This window comes from Emys orbicularis, chromosome 4, assembly GCF_028017835.1.
Source record: "Emys orbicularis isolate rEmyOrb1 chromosome 4, rEmyOrb1.hap1, whole genome shotgun sequence".
Classification (NCBI taxonomy): Eukaryota; Metazoa; Chordata; order Testudines; family Emydidae; genus Emys; species Emys orbicularis.
In genome coordinates, this window is record NC_088686.1 from 141,462,397 (window position 1) to 141,483,245 (window position 20,849).

The 20,849-nt window shown below is 53.3% G+C and overlaps 1 protein-coding gene across 1 annotated transcript in view; it reads right to left on the minus strand.

The window, feature by feature from the left end:
- The window catches only part of PLEKHA6 (pleckstrin homology domain containing A6), a 42,105-nt gene extending 27,840 nt beyond the window's left edge, over positions 1-14,265 (minus strand). The window contains exons 1-7 of the mRNA XM_065404044.1: positions 14,164-14,265; positions 13,181-13,285; positions 12,637-12,709; positions 11,098-11,198; positions 4,044-4,195; positions 3,208-3,693; positions 1,945-2,455 (exon numbers count right to left, since the gene is read on the minus strand). Of these exons, the coding sequence (XP_065260116.1) occupies positions 1,945-2,455; positions 3,208-3,693; positions 4,044-4,195; positions 11,098-11,198; positions 12,637-12,709; positions 13,181-13,285; positions 14,164-14,265 (1,530 nt within the window). The remainder of the gene's footprint in view (positions 1-1,944; positions 2,456-3,207; positions 3,694-4,043; positions 4,196-11,097; positions 11,199-12,636; positions 12,710-13,180; positions 13,286-14,163) is intronic.
- Between the last annotated feature and the right edge of the window lie 6,584 nt (positions 14,266-20,849).

A 20,849-nucleotide genomic window follows, 5' to 3' on the forward strand; every position in this document is an offset into this window, starting at 1 on the left:
GGCCCTGGCACAGAGCGGTTAAGTCCCAGACTGGAGGTTCCAGCCCAGTCAAGTGGATTCTGGCTGCTGCCCCCGACCTATTAAAATACCCAACTCAAAAAGAAAAGCTCAGGCTGGATGGGCAAAGCAAAGCAGCTATTGCAACCAAAACCTGGGAACGGAAGAGAAAGAGGAAAAGGAGGGTTCGATCCATCCTTCGCATCCACACCCCCCTTCCCCACTCCCCCAGCTGAAAACCAGACAGCAAGGTGATAGGATACGTCCGGAGCTGGGATTTCCAAGCAGTTGTGCACCTTCGTTACTCCTTGAGGGGCTTCATAGTGATGAGTCCCTGGACTAGGGTAGGCACGTACCCCCAAGGTAACACACGCCCACCTTCCAACACCCTCCGCTCCAGTGGGTACACCACTCTGCAGTGGGAACGGTGATTCGCTGGGGAAAGTTGGGAGCGGATTTCCATGTGGGGTTCACTAGACCCAGCCCCAAACGGCACCCCCGATGCCAGATCGTGCATCCCCTTCAGTTCTTTGCAAAGGACTCAGAGCAGATCGGTTTCCTCCTCAGTCTTCCAAGAATAGATGCACCCCACTCCCCAGCCTCCCTGCTCCCGCCCCACGGATGAGAAGTCAGTCTAGTCTGAGTCCCAGCTATGCTCCTTGCACATCCAGGGCAGCAGGACTCACAGCGCGTCCGGTGCAATGAATAGAGAGGAAAGGGAAATACACCCCAGCTGTCACACATGCCCCTTAGCTGGACACACACTGGTAATCTCAGAAAGCTCTAAACTTCCAGCCCCACGCCAGCAAAGCAGGCATCTCAGTATCACTTCCTTTATCCCCGACTCCAGCAGTTCCCACCAGCTCGGGAGAGACACGGTCAGCAATGGAACGCCCGGACACCGACAGCACATACCATTTTGTCGTGGACTGTAGGGGACGCCGGGTAGTTGTAGGGATACATTCCTGCAGGGACGGGCCTCCTGTCACCCAGATAATCATACTGAGAAGAGAAGAGACACCCCCGCCCCCCCGCCGAGACATGTGAGATGTTTATACCACTCCATAAACTGACTGCGGTCGCTCACACTGCGCAGTTGGATCTCAGCTCACTCAGTTTAAATTATGCCCATTTTAGGGATGGGGAAGCTGAGGCAGTGAGCTTGCATGCCCAAGGTCACAGAGTGAGCCAGTAGCGGAGCTGGGAGCAGAACCCAACTCATTTGGTCCCAGTTGTTTGCCTTATGGACAGTCCCACCATGCCACTTCTTAGGAGGAGATTTTCTAGTGGGGAAGGTGGCAGGAAAGGAAAAGGGGATATGGCTAAAAGTCTGAGTTCAGGCACAGATCCCAGTTCTACAGTTCAGGGGTGTTTGGATCCAGGTTTTGGGTCGGGCTCATCTCTCGCTCTGACTGTACAACAGCTCAGCCAGGTTCCCGTGCACTGTCTCATCCGGAGACTCTTGCGCTTACTGTCAGGGAAACCCAGAAAAGGCTCCTCAAGCCTCTAATGGCTCAGATAACCGAATTACCCTGTGCCCCTGAGAGCATTACCATCTCTCCCCCCGTGTTTCCCCTGCCCTGGCGCTCTGAGACAGGCTTGCCCTCTTTGCTCATCTTATGAGGAGAAGCAGGAAGGAAACAAACACAAATAACCTGGCAGGGTATCTTCACAGGGAGGCAGAGGAGGTGGGCCGGGAGGAAGCTCTGAAGGCCAGCGCCCTGGTCCAAGGACATTTGGCACAAGCAGAGCAGTCATGAAGGAGTTAAACGAACCCCCGCACCCTGAGCCAGGCACAGTGCAAGCGGGGGTGCAAGTTGAGCTTGCAATCTTGACCTGCAGACTGTTGTTATTCCAGTCCTGGGCTCCCCCCATCCAGCTCTGCCAGTGCCCCTCGATCCTGACCTGCAGCCCCCTTTGCTGTTCCTCTAAAGGGCAGGCATTTACCTTTGGGGAACTGACCGATCGCCTCATCATGTAGGCTGCAGGGTCAGCATAGATCTCCTCGCTCCTGGATGGCATCCTCTCAAAGCGGGTGCTGGGCGACCTGACCGGGGAGTACATCCTCGCCCTGTTGTAGGTGCCCTGGCTGGGCGAACGGGGCACGGACCTGGAGCGGGGCTGGAGGGACATCCTCCGCAGGGAGTCCGAGGCAGCATCCACCTCGTCGTAATACACAGGCTGCCGGCCGGGGCCGGGGATCCAGACGGGGACGTCCTGCCTGCCGTAACCCGGGTGCTCCTTCCACTCACGCAGCTGGTAGGGGCCTCCATTGCGGAAGGAGTGGCGCTTGTCCTCCGCAGCCCACTGTGGGCTCACCCGCTCATAGGCGGGCATGGAGCAGATGCTGTCAGGGCGCACGCCGGGTGGGTAGTACTGGTAATCCTCAGGGTACTGGGGCGAGTAAGGGGCGTAGTAGTCGGGGACCCTTCGAGACATCGGGAAAAACCTGGTGGGGCTACAATCCCCCCAAGGAAGGAAGAGAGAGAATCGTAAAACCTGGATCCAGCGCTTCAGCTCCATCGGGATTTCCATGGGAAAGCCACAGCCTAGGCCTGCGCCGATGGGCCGGTGTCCGCCCACCACCTGCTGGCAGGGCAGATCCTGCGAGGGAAGCCCAAGGTGCCGAGCAGTGCGGCATCCCCTGCCGGCGATGGGACAGACCCCTGGACCCCATCCAGAGGGCAATCTCCTAGAACTCGGAGACTGGGCTGCTCCCCACTGCACCAGCCTTCAGATCTCAGAGCAGGGGCCCACACAGCCGCCTTAGGAAGCTAACTGGAGTCAGTGTCGGTGCTGGGAGACCCTAGGCCATGACTTTCCCCTCTGCCCAGCCACCTCCCCGGGGCATGGCTGGCACACAGCTGCTCCCCTACGCCACTTGGCAGGCTGCAGCAGTGAGCTAGGCTTCGTGATCGCATCTCCGCCTGGCTCCCTTTGCTTATGCTGCTGCTCCCCACGCTCCAAACTCACTGCCCCCTAGTCCCGGTCCTGGGGGGCAGGCCTATTGGTTTGCATGGCCCAGCAGCACGTGGTTTGGTGGAGGTTTCCTGGCCCTCCCCCCGTCCCTGTGGATGGAGAACAGGAGGGGGAACGCTCCCCCCCATCAGCTGGGAAGGATGGGAATGCTGTTCTGCCAGGGAGAGGAGGAGATCTGCTGCCCTTTCCCTTATGTTAACCCCAGCACGGCACACCATGCAGCCCTCTCACCTCCTCAGCTCCTCCGGCGGGGCAGCCCCCCGGCGCAGGTTCACCCACTGCTGCAGCTGCGTCATGGAGCTCTTCCTCTGGGCGATCTTCTCCGGGTTGGTGCGTGGCACAAAGCCCGGACGGTGCACCACGCTCTCCCCATCCTGCGGCGGGTAGGCGGTGCTGCCAGGGCGGCTGGGGGAAGAGTACTGCCAGCCGTTGGGCTGCGTGGATCTCTCCACCCCAGCTGAAAACCGTGGGGCTTCAGGGTAAGGGCTGCCGGGCTCAGATGGCATCTCCTGGCCCACAATGCCGTTGGCTTTCACCAGGGGTTCCTTCTTGCTGTCGATCCTCTCCGACTTCCTCTCGATCCTCTCTGAACCCCGCCCATCACCCTCCCCTCTGGTCTTGGCTTCCAGGTCTGCTTTGGGGTGCTCCCTGTGAGCAGTGGTCCGGTGGTGGTGGTGCTTGCTGGGGGGGATGTTCTCAGAGTCCGTCTTCTCCCGCCTGCCAGGCACAGAAACACAGAGCGTCACCTCCCACTGGACAGCAACCCTGGGCCCAAATCATCCCAGGACAGTGGGGCCGATCCAGTCCCTGGACCCCCTAGTGGATGGTTACTGACCCTCTCCGCTCTGACGCGTCCCCCAAATTGCTGTACACCCTACATGCGCCAAAGGACTTCAGTTTTCCAGCCACTGCCCCTCTAAGTGCTGAAAGGACCCCATGGTTAATGGCCACTTCCCCTCATCTCCAAAGGGACCCCAAGTTAATAGCCACTGTATCCTCCAATGTGCCCCCAACTTGAGGCAGGACCCCCTCCCCCCAATTCTCCCAAGAGACCCTGAGTCTCTGGCAACTGCTGCACAGCATAAGGTGCCTGTCGTGCTGACCTCTGGGGGGGTGGGATCTGCACCCGGGCAGCCTCGCCCATGGCTTGGATCCAGGACTCCTGCTCTTCGGTGTTCTCGGCGCTGAAGAAGTAGGTCCGGATGCCGGCGTGCTCGGCCTGGGAAGAGAGGGACTGCGTGTGACGCCCCAGGGCCTCCTCCACCCAGCACACAGTCACCTGCAGGGAGGGAGAGAAGTGCATACACAGAGAGAGAAGAGAGAAGTCAGTCGTCCACTTGAGGGCGCCTGGAATTGTAGGTGAAGCCGTGCCAGCTCTCCCCCAGCGCCAGCTCTACCCCCCACCCCCACCCCCCGCCACAGGGTCAGAGAGATGGAGAAATACCCATCAAATCGTCAGGTCTGTCCCCAGGCCAGTCGGGTGAAAATGACCCAATGCTGTGGGACATCGGGAGAGGTCAGATTTGGGTTACATGCCATCACCAGGGGTCTCCCGACAGCCCATTCGAGCAAGGCACACAAAGCAAATGCAAGGCTCTTTCCCTTGGATTCACTGACTCAGGGAGACCCATATCTAGTCTAGATGGGCGGGATCTAGAAAGGTTCAGATGAGCGCCATCTTATCATAAGCTCTCCCCATACCTTGAGATATGGGAAACCGCAGCAGAATGGGCCCCCTCTGGGAATTCCTGGCATGTAACCCTTATTAAACATAAAACACGACAGCACTCTGCAGTACTGATCCCAAGCAGGACAGCTTGCACCAGGGACGCTGCAGGGCTTGGGGCAGTCACCACACAATACCGGAGCACTGATTTAACAAGCGTTCACAATTCTGACCCTGACCAGGAACAGTGAGAAGAGCATTTTTAGGACTTCTGGTTTCAGGGGCAGAAGTGGGCAGAGAAACCCACCTCGAAATGCTCCTGATCCCTTCCGAAGGGTGGAGTCCAGCTCTGCAGACCACTACTACCGCTTCCTAGTCTTGTTACTACCCCCCTCTGTACCAGAGCAGGATCTGCTAGTTATCACAGCATACAAATATAGGCTCTACCCTGGGGCAGGAACAGGTAAACCCTGAACTGGAGGAAGATGTTCCACCAGGAATGGATTTATCCAGGCTCATCCGGCTCACAACTTCAACTATAGACGGGCCTGAATCAAAACCTCCCCGATCCGAACAGCTGATCATCAAGGGAGTTCAGATCCAGGAAGCGGCAGGATGCTACCCTGAGCCAAACCCCAGATGCAAATGCTCTTTGCAAATCTGGATGCAAATCTTGCAGGTTGGCCGCGAATGTCAGTGCATGTCCCCTTCGCGGATGTTCAGAGCTTATAAAGGAGCCAGCTGGCAATGGTAAGGTAAGAACAGAGCTGGTCAAAACATTCTTACTGGTACATGGTTTTGATGAAAAATGGCTTTTCGAATAAAACCAATTTTACGGGGAAATGTTCATTTGGGTCAAAATCTTCTGGGTTTTTTTTGACAAAAAAGTACAAAATCCCAAAGATTATTTTGGTTCTCTGGGTTTCCCCTTCCCTCCCCCTTCTTTCCCTCCCCACCAACCCCAAAGACTGAAAAACAAATTTTTGACATTTGTTTTGCCAAAAAACCCCAAATTTTTCAACAAAATGGAAAATTCTTCCTTGTGTTCTAATCGATCCCCCCTGGGGGAATATGTAACATTTTTTGACCAGCTGCTGTTACTAGTCAAGGGTTCCCAGCCCCAGAGGAATCTTTCCTGCCAGGCTCATACAAACCTCGGTCTTTCCACCAAGTTCCCAACTAGGGAACACCAGGAAGGTCTAAGCATGCGATCCGCAAGAGAGAGACATAAACCCCAATGTTTCGGCCCCCTTCGTCGGGTGGAGGTGAATAAAGCATGCTGGGCAATCTGCGACCGGCCGCATCCCTTCTCTTTCCAGCATGCATTTGGAAATGGAAGGAGCATACTACCTATTTGGTGGCTGTGTGCTGGCATTGCAGACTGGCACTTGGAAGAAACCTCCTCTCCAGGGGGGAGATCCTCACGCGGAAGAAAGGAGGAAACACAGAGAACAGGTCAAACCACCCAGCAGAGAATTCAACAGGGAGATGCATCAGGCAGGCAGAGCGTGGCAGGAGCAGCAGTGTCACCAAAGAGGGGCAGATGGAGGGTAGCTGAGAACACGCTCAGTGCTGGGTTAGCCCAGAACCAGAGGATGGAATCCTACCCATTTAACAGCGTCTCATCGGGCCTGATCCGGCCTTCTGGGCGTGCGAAGAAGGCTGGATCAGACCCGCCGGGAGTCAAATTGTGCCATCAGAGACTGACCCCGTGTGGATCAAGGATACAGCAGTACTTTGCACAGTAATCAATTAAGCCTCACACAGCCCCCTTGTGAGGATAGGTTAATATCATCTCCATTTTTCAAACAGGACACAGTGGATCCAATGACAACTGCTCCCCCTTCCGGCCCGGTGCAGTCATGTACAGTGTCCCAGCAAGTGCAAAGTAGGTGTGAAACGTGACTACCAGGAATCTCCTCTCACTCAGGAGGTAGGGGTTTATGGCCACTCTGCACAGGGTACACGTTACCCCTCCACTGCCCTGCCAACGTGACCCAGCCCTGACTCGAAGAGATCAGAGGGTGGGGTCCAGGGGGCTCCGTCTCTGTGGCTTGTTCCTTCCTTGGCCTCTCTGATGAGACCACCACCAAGAGTGTCAACTGAGTCATGCAGATACTTGTCCACCAAGTCCGGGACTGGGACCTACCAAATCTCTCCCCATAGGGAAAGACAGAACAGCCATCAGATGGCAACTCTAGAGATGGAAAAGACCTATTTCCCAGGCTTTCTAGCCTGCACGTGAGCACTGACTTTGATGGGATTCAAACCAGCAACCTCCAAGTGAAAGGCTCAGTAAGCCACTTCTAAACTCCTGAGCCTGCCGGTGCCTCATTTATGGCTTTTTCAACTCTCTTTTTCCCATTATGGCTAATCAGGATGAATCTCTGGGTAGTAGACATGGGCTAGAACCACAATGTAGGATCCAAAATTCAGGGGAATTTTGGGAAAATTTAGATCCAGATTCAAATTCCATGGTTCATAGTCATCGGTAGAAGCTAGCATTACAGAGATGCTTTCTCCTTTATTGCCCCCAGGAAGGGCTGGCTGTCTGTTTAGCTGCCCAGTTTAGTTCTAAGGCACCTGTCAGCAGAGTACCTAAGCCCTGTACAGAATTAAGAAATATTGGAGTCCGTAAGAAAAATCGTTCTCTGTGCAACGCTGTTTGGAAAATGTCAATTTACTCCAATGGAAATTTTGAAACATTTTCATTTTTATCCAAATTTCCCAGGAAAATGTCCAGTTTTTTAAGTGAAAAACAAAATAAAAAAAGCTTTTCAGGCTTTTTTGGGAGGGAGAAAAAAATGGTTTGCAGTAAAAAAATTTCAAAAATCACCCAAAAACATGTGGGTCAAAATTTTTCTTTCGCAACGCAAAATGGCTTTTTTGGGTCAGAGCATTGTATTTCGATGGGAACCTGGAACCCAGCTCCAGTTCTGTCTCTCCAGTCCCCAGTGGAAAGGGGGACGTGAACGTAAGCACTCTCCATGAGTGGCATTCACTCCTGCACCAAGGATCAGCACAGTCCCTAGGAACCAGCCAAGCTCTAGAGAGCAGCTCCAGTGATGCGCCGAGGTAAATTTTGCTCTCAGTGCTGGCATCTGCCAGGCCCAAATCCTGCCCCGCTCCCCTAGAGACTTTGTTGAATCATGATCTATGCCAGGGATCGGCAACCTTTGGCACGAGGCCCGTCAGGGTAAGCCCCCTGGCAGGCCGGGCCGGTTTGTTTACCTGCCGCGTCTGCAGGTTTGGCCGATCGCGGCTCCCACTGGCCGCGGTTCGCCGCTCCAGGCCAATGGGGGCTGCGGGAAGTGGCGTGGGCTGAGAGATGTGCTGGCCAAGGCTTCCCGCAGCCCCCATTGGCCTGGAGCGGCGAACCGCGGCCAGTGGGAGCTGCGATCGGCCGAAACTGCAGATGCGCAGGGCCGCCCAGAGGATTCAGGGGGCCTGGGGTCTTCGGCGGCGGGTCCTGGAGCGAGTGAAGGACCCGCCGCCAAATTGCTGCCGAAAAATCTCGTGGGGGGCCCTGAAAACTCTCGTGGGGCCCCCTGCGGGATCTGGGGCAAATTGCCCCACTTGCCCCCCCTCTGGGCGGCCCCGCGGATGCGGCAAGTAAACAAACCGGCCCGGCCTGCCAGGGGGCTTACCCTGACGGGCCGCGTGCCAAAGGTTGCCAATCCCTGATCTATGCACATGCTTGAGTCCTATTGGAGTCAATGGGATTTAGCATGTGCTTCGCCCAAGTGGCACCTTCCAGCCATTGCAGCGCCACAGAAGCCGAAGGGACTGCACAGAGTAAGTGAGAGCACAAACCAGCTGCTAAGTGCTTCTCTGACCTCCCCCAAACCCTGGCCTGGGTCAGGACGGAGGCGGCTGAGGAGAGTAATAAAACACGATAAAGCCTTAAATCTCTCATTCTCCCTTTGGCTGACATTGGGTCAGAGCCACATTTTCTCTAACCCGGGCTCCCTCTGTTCCCCATACGGGCCTGAAGGGGTTAACCCGACTGGCAGTGAGTTCAGGAGGCCGGATCCATGCTTTATTAATGACCCAAATGTTCCCAGGACTTGCCAGTTCTTGAAGGTTCTTTCCCTTGCTCTCTTGTTTTATTGCCATTAATAGGACAGGGAGCCTCTGGAGGGCGGAGCAGACCTTTCGCCCTCTGCTGAATGTTGCAATATAAGGTTTGGAGCAGGAATGAATGTGCAAATAATATTCCAGTGACCAGCACCCAAAAATGCCTCAGAATAAAAACAAAATAGAGCGGTGGGTGTAGCACGGCCCCAGGCTGGAGAGAATCAAGGTTGCGTGTGTAACGCTGCCCCCAGCTGCAGAGAATCCAGGCTCTGTGTGCGTCTCTGCAGCTCTGTCCCCAGCTGGAGAGAATCAAGGCAGTGTGTGTGCAAGCATTCGGCATAGGAGTGTGTTTTTGTGACTTGTGGATTTTTGTTTCTGTGTGTACACATCTGTGTGCATCAGTGGGCGAGCTGGGTTTTCTTTGAGCGAGAATTGAGCATAAACGGGTGCAAGTGAGTAGGTGTTTGTATGTGGGAGTATTTTTGTGTGTGTGTTCATGTGCACCTGTGTGATTGCACGCAAGGTGTGTTCGGCCTGTGTGCTAGTGCAAGTGGGAATATGCATATGTACAAGTGTGAAAAAAAATTAAGTCTTTGAGTGTGTGTTTGGCCCATGGGTTGGATGCACATTTCAATTTGCATACGTGAATGGACAGATTATTAAGTCTAGGTGAGTTGTGAGCATGGGCTACCGTGTGTACAACGGTGCTTGTGCGTGTATGAGTGTGCATGCATGTGTAACACTAACTGCTCTTGGGAGGATAAAACCAAGCGGCTCCTTTTGCCCACAGCTCAGCAGGAGTTTCACAGCTTCAGTCGCTGCTCCATTGCAGCCGCTCCCCTCAGCGCAGAAGTTTGACAAGTAGAAACTAATTACGTGCTAAACAATTACAATATATTGCCTGTGTGTGTATGTGTGAGAGTGAGTGTGTGTGTGTGTGTGTGAACACTAGTCTAAACTAGTTTAATAGAGAGATGGGGGAAGCCCTCCTGCACATCTGGGCTTGAACGCAGCCTAATTCTAGCACTGCCGGGGGTGCGATTCTATAGCAACGCTGGCTTATGTACGTTTGTTGTTTTTATTAACAGGGGAGAGTAACTCAAAACGGGGGAAATGGCTGAGTAGACGGCTTGCGAAAACCCTCACACAGCTGTCAGCTGAGAAGGAGAAGCCCCTCCTTGGCATTGGGTTACTAGCATGCTTTGATCACCGCTGGCTAGGAGCAATTCACGCTTGTGCAGCAGGCTAACACACTTAAACCTATGGGGTTGACAAGGCCCACGCACAGCTTCCAGTTAGAGGCAGCGTGGCCTAGTGACTAGAGCACTGGACTGGGCATCAGGAGACCTGGGTTCTATTCTTGGCTCTGCCACTGGCCTGCTGGATGACCTTGGGCAAGTCACTTGCCTTATGTGTACCTCAGTTTCCCCATATGTACAACAGCAGTAACGATCCTGACCTCCTTCAAAAAGTACTTTGAGAGTTATGGGTGTAAAGCACTTGGTGGTGGTATTATTGTGCTTGCTCTCTGCACAGGGGTCAATTTCACCCCGTATTAGCAGCAAGACTGCTAAGCACCCTCAACTCCCGCTGAAGTCAATAGGAGCTGAAGACACTCGCCATCACACAGGCTCTAACCCAGTCTGGATCTGCACGCCAGCTCCTCCACCCATCTTTCTTACGGACAAAGGGACATCTTCAGAGAGGGAACAAGCAGCAGGATTCCTCCTACAATCTGAGCTCCCTCCCCAAGTCACGGGGCGCTTTGGTCTGGGTCTGGTCTTTGCGTTCTGGCTAAACGTTATTGGACAGGAAACCCAGAGACCCGATTCCCCTCTGTTTTACCTCTCATGTGGTCCTCTTCACATCTGAGCAAAGCAGGCTGCTCAGAGTGGGGGTGCCATATGCCCCCCTGCTTGGCGCAGGTGTGGCCAGTGACAAAAGGGGCAGGGCTGGGTCACACCCTGGAAGGCTAAAAGACCTGGACTCGTTAATCCTGTTCTGAGCACGGTGAGAGGACACAGCGGCAGTTCTCTCTCTACCCCTAGTGGTGTGTCAACGACCCCAGTTTGTAGCAGGCAACCAGGTCACTAATGCCCGTTCTTCCCCTTCAGGTACGTGCCTGTCTTTAGCGACCGTCCACAGCAGCTCACACCTCCCCCAAGCGCCGGTCACCACAGGAAGCGGAGAGCACAAGCCAAGAGACCTCTGAGCGCTGCTGTTACCCAACAGCCTACGTCAGGCCCTACCAGGCAGCGAGATTCTCGGAAGGGAGGGTCGCACGACAAACCGCGGCTCCATTCGTGGCCTCCGGGAACCGGGCCAACGGCTGGGAGCGCGACGCTGCCCCCGAGATGCCGTCACGGCCACACACTGACCTTAAAGGTGTGTTTCCTGCTGATGTTGTCCGACGGCTGGATGGCTGCCACCCGGAAGCTGAGGAGCGGGATGCTGCCCAAGATGCTGTCCTCCTTCTCATCTGCATTGACCCAGGGGGAAGAAATGGGCGTTAGATAAGGAGGGGGGAGTTCCCCTCCTTAGGCCGGTTTGGAGATGCCAGGTGGTTGGCAAGACCCGTCTCCCCTTTAAAGCAGCAGTGCTAGGAGAGGGGGAAGTGGACAAGGCTCCTCTGGCTAGGAACGCATCCCTCCTTTCTCCTGCTGAAATGGGAGCTGGGCTCCTAAGAGCGACCACAGCCCAGGGACCGGAGCCGGCCTACCTGTGGAAGCCGGCTCCCTCCCTGTCGCATCTGCCCATCTGTTGTTCTCTTCTCCCGCTCCCCCCGCCCCCGCAAAAACCTATCACTCACAGCTCACAATACAGGCTGGTTAATTATTCATGCCCGCCCTCCAGACCTGCTGCCAGGGATTAGGCCGAGCCAGCGGCCTGCTGGAAAGCGGAGGTTGCAAAAGGTGTGGGGTGTGTGAAGGGGTGAATCTCCATACCGAGGAGTGCTCCAGCCCGGATGAGGCCAGGGGGTGGGTGGGGAGAAGGTTGGGGACTGATTTGGCATCTGAATTCAGGACTGGCTTCCGTCACTCCTTTATGGCATGGGGCAGCTGTTTCCCACGGACCTCGAGCAGCTGTATGGTGCCAGTGCCCCCCTCATGCCCTCTGTTTCTTGGCACCATTGATAACAGCTGCTCGAAAAGCCAACTTGGCCCTAGGAGGTCCAGGCAAAAGGGTGACAGGTTTGTTTGCTGATGTTAATCATTTACACAGGGATGCTGGAGTTGGAGCATTCAGATCCGGGGCATGCCAAGAGCAGCGCCTCTGGTATACAGACCCACAGCTCCCCACGGAGAGAGGCAGGGCTAGCTTCTGGTCTCATCTGGGCCAGGTGAGTAAGGGAACGGCTGAGCCAGCAGGGAGCTGCTGAATTTGTACCAAGCACGATCCCTTTCACAGTGTTTAACCAGAGGGCCGTGCAACCGTCCCCCCACCTTGGCTACTGTAAGAGAAGAGGCTACAGAAAAACCGAAGGATGCATTGATGGAGCTACCTTCCACAGCATTCCCCCCTGGGAGCACCTTGTACAATCTCTCTCGGAGCCCTGTCCTGCAAGGTGCTGAGCGTACGTGGCTCCCATTGAGGGGGAAGGTGCTCGGCACCTCACAGGGATCCCTCAGCAACTCGTAACAGCAAACCCTTCCCTTCGAAGAGGAGGGTTTTAACTCCTCCTCTGACTGGCCGCACCCATCTCCCTGCAGCCACCTGCTGGGCGGGATTCGCTCTGCCTCAAACAACAAACTGGGTTTCTTCACCGGCGCTGGACTCTGAGATCCGACCCCAGCTGCCCAGATTGACCCCTGGTCATCTGGCTTTGGGGCTGTAAGTGCACCAAGAGCTGCCGGATTCCTGCCCCATCAGGACTGGGCCCATGGGACGGCTCTTTAGTCCTCGGCCCCACCACCTACCTTTGTAATAGAAGAGGCAGCGATCCACCAGCACGAACCAGCGCTTATTCCACTGCTTCACGCCAGAGCTGGCCTGCAAGAGAGGCATGAGTGAGAGGGCGCCCCAGACCCGTCGCTGCTTGTAAAGCAGAGAGGGGGAAAAGTGGGGGAAAGCGAGTGGGCTCCATTGAGGAGAGGGCACAGGGTGGCACTGAGCCATGCTGGCTTGCAGGAGCCATCGTGGGAGGGAGTGACTGGGGAGAGGTGCAGGCCAGACGGGGCAGGCACCCAGCAGCAGCGCTCCCTGCTGTCACAGCCAGATGCACTGGAGCTAGGTTGGGACAGATAGAGGGTGGGGCGGGGGAAGTCTGGCAGGTACGTGGAATGGGCACCCAAGAGCCATGCCCCATGCAGTCCCACACCAGTCCTAGTGCGGCATGGGGCACCACATCGTCCCTCGGTCCCTGCTGATGCCCAGGTGTTGGCTGACAGAGGGAGGTGGCGCTGCAAGATGCATGGCTCAGCCAGGGGAATGCTCCCTGCCGCAGCACAAGGGGGACGTTACCTGCTTGAAGAGCCAGCCGCTTTTGGTCACCGCGGCGTTGGGATTCCGCTTCATGGAGTTGGAACGCTTCCCGAAGGCGATCCCCTTCCGGGAAGGGCGTGAGGCCTTTGGAGAAGGAGAGAGGAGGCTCTCAGAACGCTCCGGCTTTAGAACAGCCTCTCCCAGGGGTGGCGGCAGCAGCTGTTGGGGGCGTTTGCTTTCCCGGCAAACCCACGGGGAATAGTCAGACCCAACCATGCAGCTCACGGAGCATGCGGCTGAGGGATGCTTTGCAATGCTGCCATCTGGCGGGCGAGGGAGAGCTGCATCTTACCGCCAGCACTCCTATCACATCACCCTTGGGAAATCTCAGCCATTTAGCTACTTGTCCAAGGCTCGCCATTGCTTCCTCCTTGCAACCAGCTTGGCCTATCTTTTCCCTACCGCAAAACAGGGGTGGATCCTAATCGCTGCCTTCGCTTTGCTGATGCTCTGATCCCAGCCAACTACTTCCCCTTAGTGTGGAAGGGGCGTGATAATCGCCTTGCTGCTATGCCGGATTTTTCATTCCCACATCTCAAAGAACCTCACAAAGATGGGTCAGTATCATTGGCCCCATTTTACAGAGGGGGAAACTGAGGCACAGAGCGGGGAAGCCACTTGGCTGAGAGCAGGGGGTCTGTGGCAGAGCTGAGAAATGAACCTAGATCTCCTGAGTGCCAGTCCAGTGCCTAAACACCCATCTCCGTCCCTGAATGCCTTTGTGCCCACAGCAACTCCAACAGGCCAAATACATCTGCTTACCAGCAGGCATCCGCCAGGGCAGGTGTGCTTGGCTACCCCCAGCCCATTCAACAAGAAGAAGGGCCCTTTCAGATGTCCAGAGGCAATGAGAACATTAGGTATAAGGGGCAGCTTAGATCCAGCTGGCTAGTGGCACGGTTGGGAATAGATTCCAGGTCTCCTAGGGTCCCAGGCCAGTGTCCAGTGCTCCATGAACATACCCTGCCATTTGGTCGCTCCTGAGGCATCTCTGACACCATGGTGTGGTTGGATGATTCGCTGCTGATGGTCGCCGGTCGCTTCCCACCTGCTTTGCTGGACATGTCCACTGTAGAGCTGCCATCGAGAGAGAGAGGGAAAGGAGAGAAAAAAGTTTATTGCAGATCTCTGCAAGGACAGCTGAGGAATAACGGCCCATACGTATGACACACTGATACATTTGTGGTGCTCACCCCTATGCACAGGGCTGGAGCCAAAGCTAATTACAACCAGCAGAGGGTCCTTCCACTGACTTCCACGGATGAGGCCCACACTGTGCAAACACACAGACGTGTCATACATACATAGCAAAGCAAGGCTGCCCCTCGTCTCACAGCAAAGCCACACTGTTCCCTGGCCTGTAGATCCCCTGCCATGGTCTTTGCTCTCAATATTTCCTTGGTATTATTAGTTCTTTTCCCCTCTGGTTCCTGCACTTCAATCATTATGTATGTGTACACACACACACACACGCGCGCGCACACACACACACACGCATTCTAAAGCAAACCTACTTCTGTAAATGTAAGTCAAATCTTGCGTTTTCTTCTGGGATGTGTCCAGTCACAGGGTGCAGAAACGTGTTCCGTCTTTCATTGTGGCTGGAAAACACAGAGGAGAGTTTGGCGGAATTAAGCGGCTTTGGAGTGAACAGAGCGACGTGCTCCATCACGGCTCTTCTTTTGCTTTGTGTACCAGTTCAAAGTGCTGAAAGTTGCTGCTGCAGGATATTACGGAGGCAAATAACTGAAGGCTTGACTGTGCCCAGCCTTCGGCTTCTTTCTGACATAGCTCATGAATGAATTTCAACTCACTAAGGGTGGAAACAACGTTTGCAGTGACTCTACATTAGTAAAAATGATCAGGGTTTATCAAGCCACATGCTTCAGGGCATATATTTATCACCAGATGGGGTCAGGAAGGATTCCCCTCCTCTACCATAGAGTATGGTTTAGCATTGTGCCAATAGGTACATTTTGAGGGGGTGACCTTGTATACATACCCCTGAAACTTCCTGCACTGCCCACTGCTGGAGATGGGATGCCAGCCTAGGTAAGCAACTGGTCTCTTCTTGTCCAGCTGTTCTCATGACTAAGAATGAGTGAACCTTGGGTAGTTTGAGGTGGCGAGAACCTCAGTATGTTTTAGGGATTTGTAAAATTAATTCATGTATAGGAGATGCAGGAACTTGAAACACTGGTGGGTTGAGTGTGTGTGGGAAGCAGGAGGGTTATGTGATTCAGTTATAACTGCCCCCTCCCACCTTTCTGGGTAAAGACCGGCCCAGCTATGTATTGGGGACAGAATAATTAATAATAATTAATGGAGATATCCCATCTCCTAGAACTGGAAGGGACCTTGAAAGGTCATTGAGTCCAGCCCTCTGTCTTCACTAGCAGGACCAAGTACTGATTTTGCCCCAGATCCCCAAGTGGCCCCCTCAAGGATTGAACTCACAACCCTGGGTTTAGCAGGCCAATGCTCAAACCACTGAGCTATCCCTCCCCCACTGTCTGCCCCACAAGCTGGACAGAACACAAGCCGTGGTGGTCCCAATCACGCTCCCATTTCAGCCCTAAATTCTTGGGCTTTGTGCTTGTAATTTCAACTCCGCCCTAGGTGTATGCCAATAAGAGGTGACTACTACTTTAAGACCTGGTGGGATTGTACGCAGGAGGCTTGGCAAACCAGCTGGAGCATCTCCGGGGCTGACGAGAGACAAGGTCAGAGCAGAGTGTGAAGATGAACACACACGGCAGAGCCCACCTAGCAGCTGCCATTAAGCCTGGCCGACATATGGTGCCGGGAGACGGAGTTCATCCATGCACAATGCTCTCCGTCTCCTCTTGCCACTGAGCAATGATGCCACAAAGGCAGATCCTCCTCAGGCCAGTATTCACAGCACTTCCACTTCCCCAGATACACGTCCAGATGGATGGAAGCATTTATGCCACATTTGCACAGACCTGGCACACAAAACCAGACTAGCATTAGCCCCTTCACTACCACCTAGTACATGCTTGAATTCCACAGGCCGTTTCCTGTGGAGCATCCATTTGGATGAGCGGCATGTATTGGAAGAGAAGCTTTCACAGGTGTCAATAGACCGGGCTAATGAATAGCCCCCTAATGGCATTCACCTGTCATAACAGCCTATTAAATCTCAGTCTTCAGGGGCTTTCCTCCCTATTAATTTTGCTGTGTGACGCAGCCACATGTTCTAACAGCCAAAGAAACAGCAAGCCCATTGGTGTACATTATTACAAAGCACCGACGTACATAATGCAGCACGGACGGGGTTACGCAGGCGCTAGTAAATAAAGTATGAGCGACACGCCCAAAGCCACACTGATATGGATTTCATATCGCCAGTCAGCCCCTGGAAAGACCTGGCTTTACCGTGGTCCTTTACCGGCTCCAGATCCTCATTATCGGAGTGGCAGTCAGTACCCATAGCAATCACCCTACACTGTTATCACACAGCACTTTTCAGACCTGGATCTCAAAGCCCCTTACAGAGATGGGTTGGTATTAGTTGTCCTGTTTTACGATCAAGAAATGGAGGCACAGAGAGGTTAAAGGGATTGATTTTCAGAGGGACTGAGCTGCTGCAGCTCCTACCACTGGATTCATTTGCACTCAGGCTGCAAGGGTCAGATCCAGACACCCTCACACAGAACAGGACTTTCCTCCTTGAGCGCTTCCATTGGAACGACTCAGACCACATGTGGAGTACGGCGTTACTGAAGGTGAGCGAGGGTATCAGCATCTGCACTAAATCCACAGTCAGTCCGCAGCAACTGGGAATAAAATCCAGGAGTCAGCTTCTTGTCCTCTGCTCTAACCACTAGACTACACCAGCTCTCAATTAATTGTTGTCAAACCCAGCCCATGGGACCACTGGCTACTGGATGCACAGACCCATATCTTGCTCCCAACCCCTCTGATTTCCACAGGGTCACCTGGGTGCAGCAGAGCAGAACTGGGCCCATTGTCTCTAGCTCAGAGCCCTGAGCATAGGGCTTCACTACAGAGACAAGGCTCTCTGCCTCACATTTTGTCTGAGACTGACCAGGAGAGAACATTCTCTGCCAGTGATTGGCACTCACACTTGCGGGAACAAATTGAATTTCCCCATCCCAGACAATAGCCACAATCTTCCCAGGTATGGCAGCATTCCGAATCCCATGAGGGGTCTCTGCAAGTGGGATTTAAAGGAGCAGGCTGTGGCTACTGGCTTTGGCTTGGAGGAAGCAGATGAGATGCCAGCTTGCAACTAGGGCAGAAAACGGACACAATAAAACCAGAGCAAACATCTGTTCACCTTTGTCCCCCTTCTATGCGCTGCTCACAGACGTTAAGAACAGAGCTGCTCTTTTATGAAGGATCTGAGTGGAGGTAGAACCCCAGATCATGTGCAAATGCCGGCAGAGGGCTCCAAAGAAGCAGAAGCCACAGGACTTCATCCAACAGCCTGGTAGCCACAACAGGGCATGAAGAGCCCCTTTCGAAAGCTGATGGATTTGCAACACTTAATGAACGGCAAATTGCAGCAGAATCTCCCTTCGCTAATCCACACGCTGCATAATCTGCGCAACAAATTTCATCTGCACTTCCCAGCAAAGCTTGCGGAACAGAGAGCCAAGGTGAGGTCTCTGATTACTGAGACCTCATTAGCTTTCCAGGACATATCACAGAACATCGACTGTGACATGATGAGATATTAACATAAAATGAAATTACTGCTGTCCAACTAAATTAGCGTGGTCATGTTCTCCGACACGCTGTTTTTAAGTGGGGAAAACTCAACGCTGGTGTAACTCCACTGGGCCTGCTGTTTTTTCACTTACCCCTTTGTTCGGAAAAAGAGTCATTCACAATAGTAATGGCCCTGCAGCCCTACTAAATGCAAATGAGTGAGATTAGACTGCACGTGGGAAGACTGTTTATAATAAGAGATGGAATTGCGTCACTGAGAGCTCGATTCTGCCATGCATGGGAGTAGAACCTTGTGCCTTAAGCAGCCCCAAGGAAACCAATGGCCTGATCTGTTGAGATGAGTTCCTGTCTGCATCCTGTAAAACTTGCCCATACCGGTATTGCCCTGGCCTCTGCTTTTGTCATTCAGTGTTGCACGCATTCTAAAGCAATATGCATTTCCTCACCTTTTGGGGGCGAAGCCAGACTTTGAGGCACCTGCTCCCCTACTTGGTGTAAACTTTGCTTGTGCCAATCAGAAACGAACACAAACAGGTTTTGGGCCCCGTCCCCTATGACACTTCTATGATGTCATAGTTGGTACTTTATGGGCTGCCTGCCATGTGCAGGCAGGGAGAGGAGAAAGAAAAACGAATCCTGTGTATCCTGTGTACACCCGTAACCGAGCCTGATCACCTCGAAGCCTCTCTCTCAGCTCACGTGTTTCAAACCGAGTTTCTACGTTTGCCGGTCGTTATGCGTTGGTTTGTATTTGTAAGTATCAGTTATTACTAATTGCTGCATCTTTGTTTATAAATATTGTTAGTAGATATTTTAGTCATTGTGTGTTTCAAGTTTCATTAACTCTATTAGCTAATCAAACGCTGCTCCCTTACCCCTTGTAATTATCCCCAATAAAACTTTAAATTGATTAATTTTAGTTGTGTGTGTGTGTGTCTGCAGTTTGCATCGTGACCCATACTCTCCTTGCATCCCTTACCAATATAGTCTATTGCCACGTGCAGCCTGGTAAATAACAGGCCTGCATTTTCTTTCGCCCCTGCGTGCCCGTGGCAATCCTCATGGCGTCACGAACAGGATGCAAGGGAGTTGGGCCATGCCCGTGGCACGCTGCAGACCGCGCAGATGATGAAACTGAACAGTTCCAACATTTGCAGTTTCACCTTTTTACTAGCCAAAATTCGACGGATCCAAAAATAGAATGGATCTGTTCCCTTGGCTCGGGTAAAACTCTAAAAGGCTATACTGTACCATTAACCCTGGCAGATATGGGATGCCTCCTTCGGTGCCACCCGAGCTTTAGGTGTCAGCCAGCCGATTGTTCCCTACAGCCTCAGTGCACGGAGACTGTGGAGAACCTCGGTGCTGCAGATCCCTCTCAGCTTTGGAGAGAGTGTAGCCGCATTGTTAGAAAATCCGGAGGTACCGTTTCCAAATTGATTCCCCCACCTCGGGTAATACCTGCTGATCCAGCACACAAATTATTATGCCAGATGATAAAAGAATTAAATTTAATTAAGAAAACCAAAAAATTGCGACCCGATGAATATAATAAATCTGAGGATGTTTCCACCGTCCTGTTTAGCATGATATGTAAGGCCCTCGATCTGTGCTCTGTCCTCCACGGGGGCACAATGTTTGCAGCTAAACAGGCAGCCCCAGGCTCTCCTAAAGATGATAATGAGGAGAAGACAGAAAAGGTAGAGCCCATCACTACCTCCCCCTCCCCAAGTCCCTCTCAGAAAATTTTGCCACCCCCATATGAAGCTCCTAAAACTCCTCTGTGTCCAGCTCTGCCAACAGCCCCAGAATTTACTGAATCTGAAACTGTAGCAGAAGCTTTGCCTATTGCGATAACTAAAACTAAAACAGATGCACAAACAGGCAACACCACGCAGGTTACTGAACTGCGAACACGTACTAAGGCCGAACTTAAAGAGTTTTTAAAGGAAACGCAACGAAAAGCCGATGAGGCACCAATGGTTTGGGTCGGGCGGCTAGCCTTAGAACACGGAGCAGAATGGGTGGACCGTGAGGAGGCTGGCATCTTAGCCAAAACGGCCAATTGGGCACGAGGCTTCCCGGGTCATGCTTTATTAAATAATCGCATTTGGCCACTTACCACCCCGGCAGCGGCCATTTTAGCAATGCAAGGCAGTTTTAAAGGATTGTATATCCCCCCGGGAGCCTTAGTTACTCCACACGATTTAATATGGGCAATCGCAGGAGCTTCCAGAGCCCTGTGGGATCCACTACAAAACCCACTTAATTTAACTGTTCAACAGCAATTGGTGGCCACACCCTTTATACATGTTACTGATCCCACCCAAATTCCTGTCTCAGCAGAGGCAGTTGATTTAGCATTAGAAGCTGCCCCTGGAGCTGACACCGGTGCCATGCTGCACTTGCATGCGGCTGTTCGCAGATCCATCTTAACATTATTTGAAGTAGTTAGTAAAATTAAGTTGTCACTGCCGCCCCCGCCTGTTGTCCTCCCAGTTGATTCGCCACCAAAAGACCCTCCAAAGAGTCAGTTTAATCCCCAAAAATATCCTGAGCGAACTAAAGCTGAACGGGCACGATTTGGCTTCCTTCTTAACAAAGGAATCCCCAAAGAAGCCCTGCGTAAAATGTCAGACCAAGAGCAGCAAAATATAGCTGAACAGCTAGGCTGGAAAAATTGGGAGGACTATGTTAGGTCAAAAAACGAATAGGGGCCGGATGCTGCCCGGCCCAAATTAAAGATCCCACCGATGAACGCCCATACGCCACCCTGTTAGTTAACGGTGACACCCCCACCTCCTTTTTATTAGACACTGGAGCTCAAGTTAGCATTATTGAGCCCAACGTTCCCCACTGTCCTACTGGCTCCTTTACGTTTGTTCAAGGCCTCAATGCAGTACAAGAAAAACCCGTGGTTTGGGTTAAA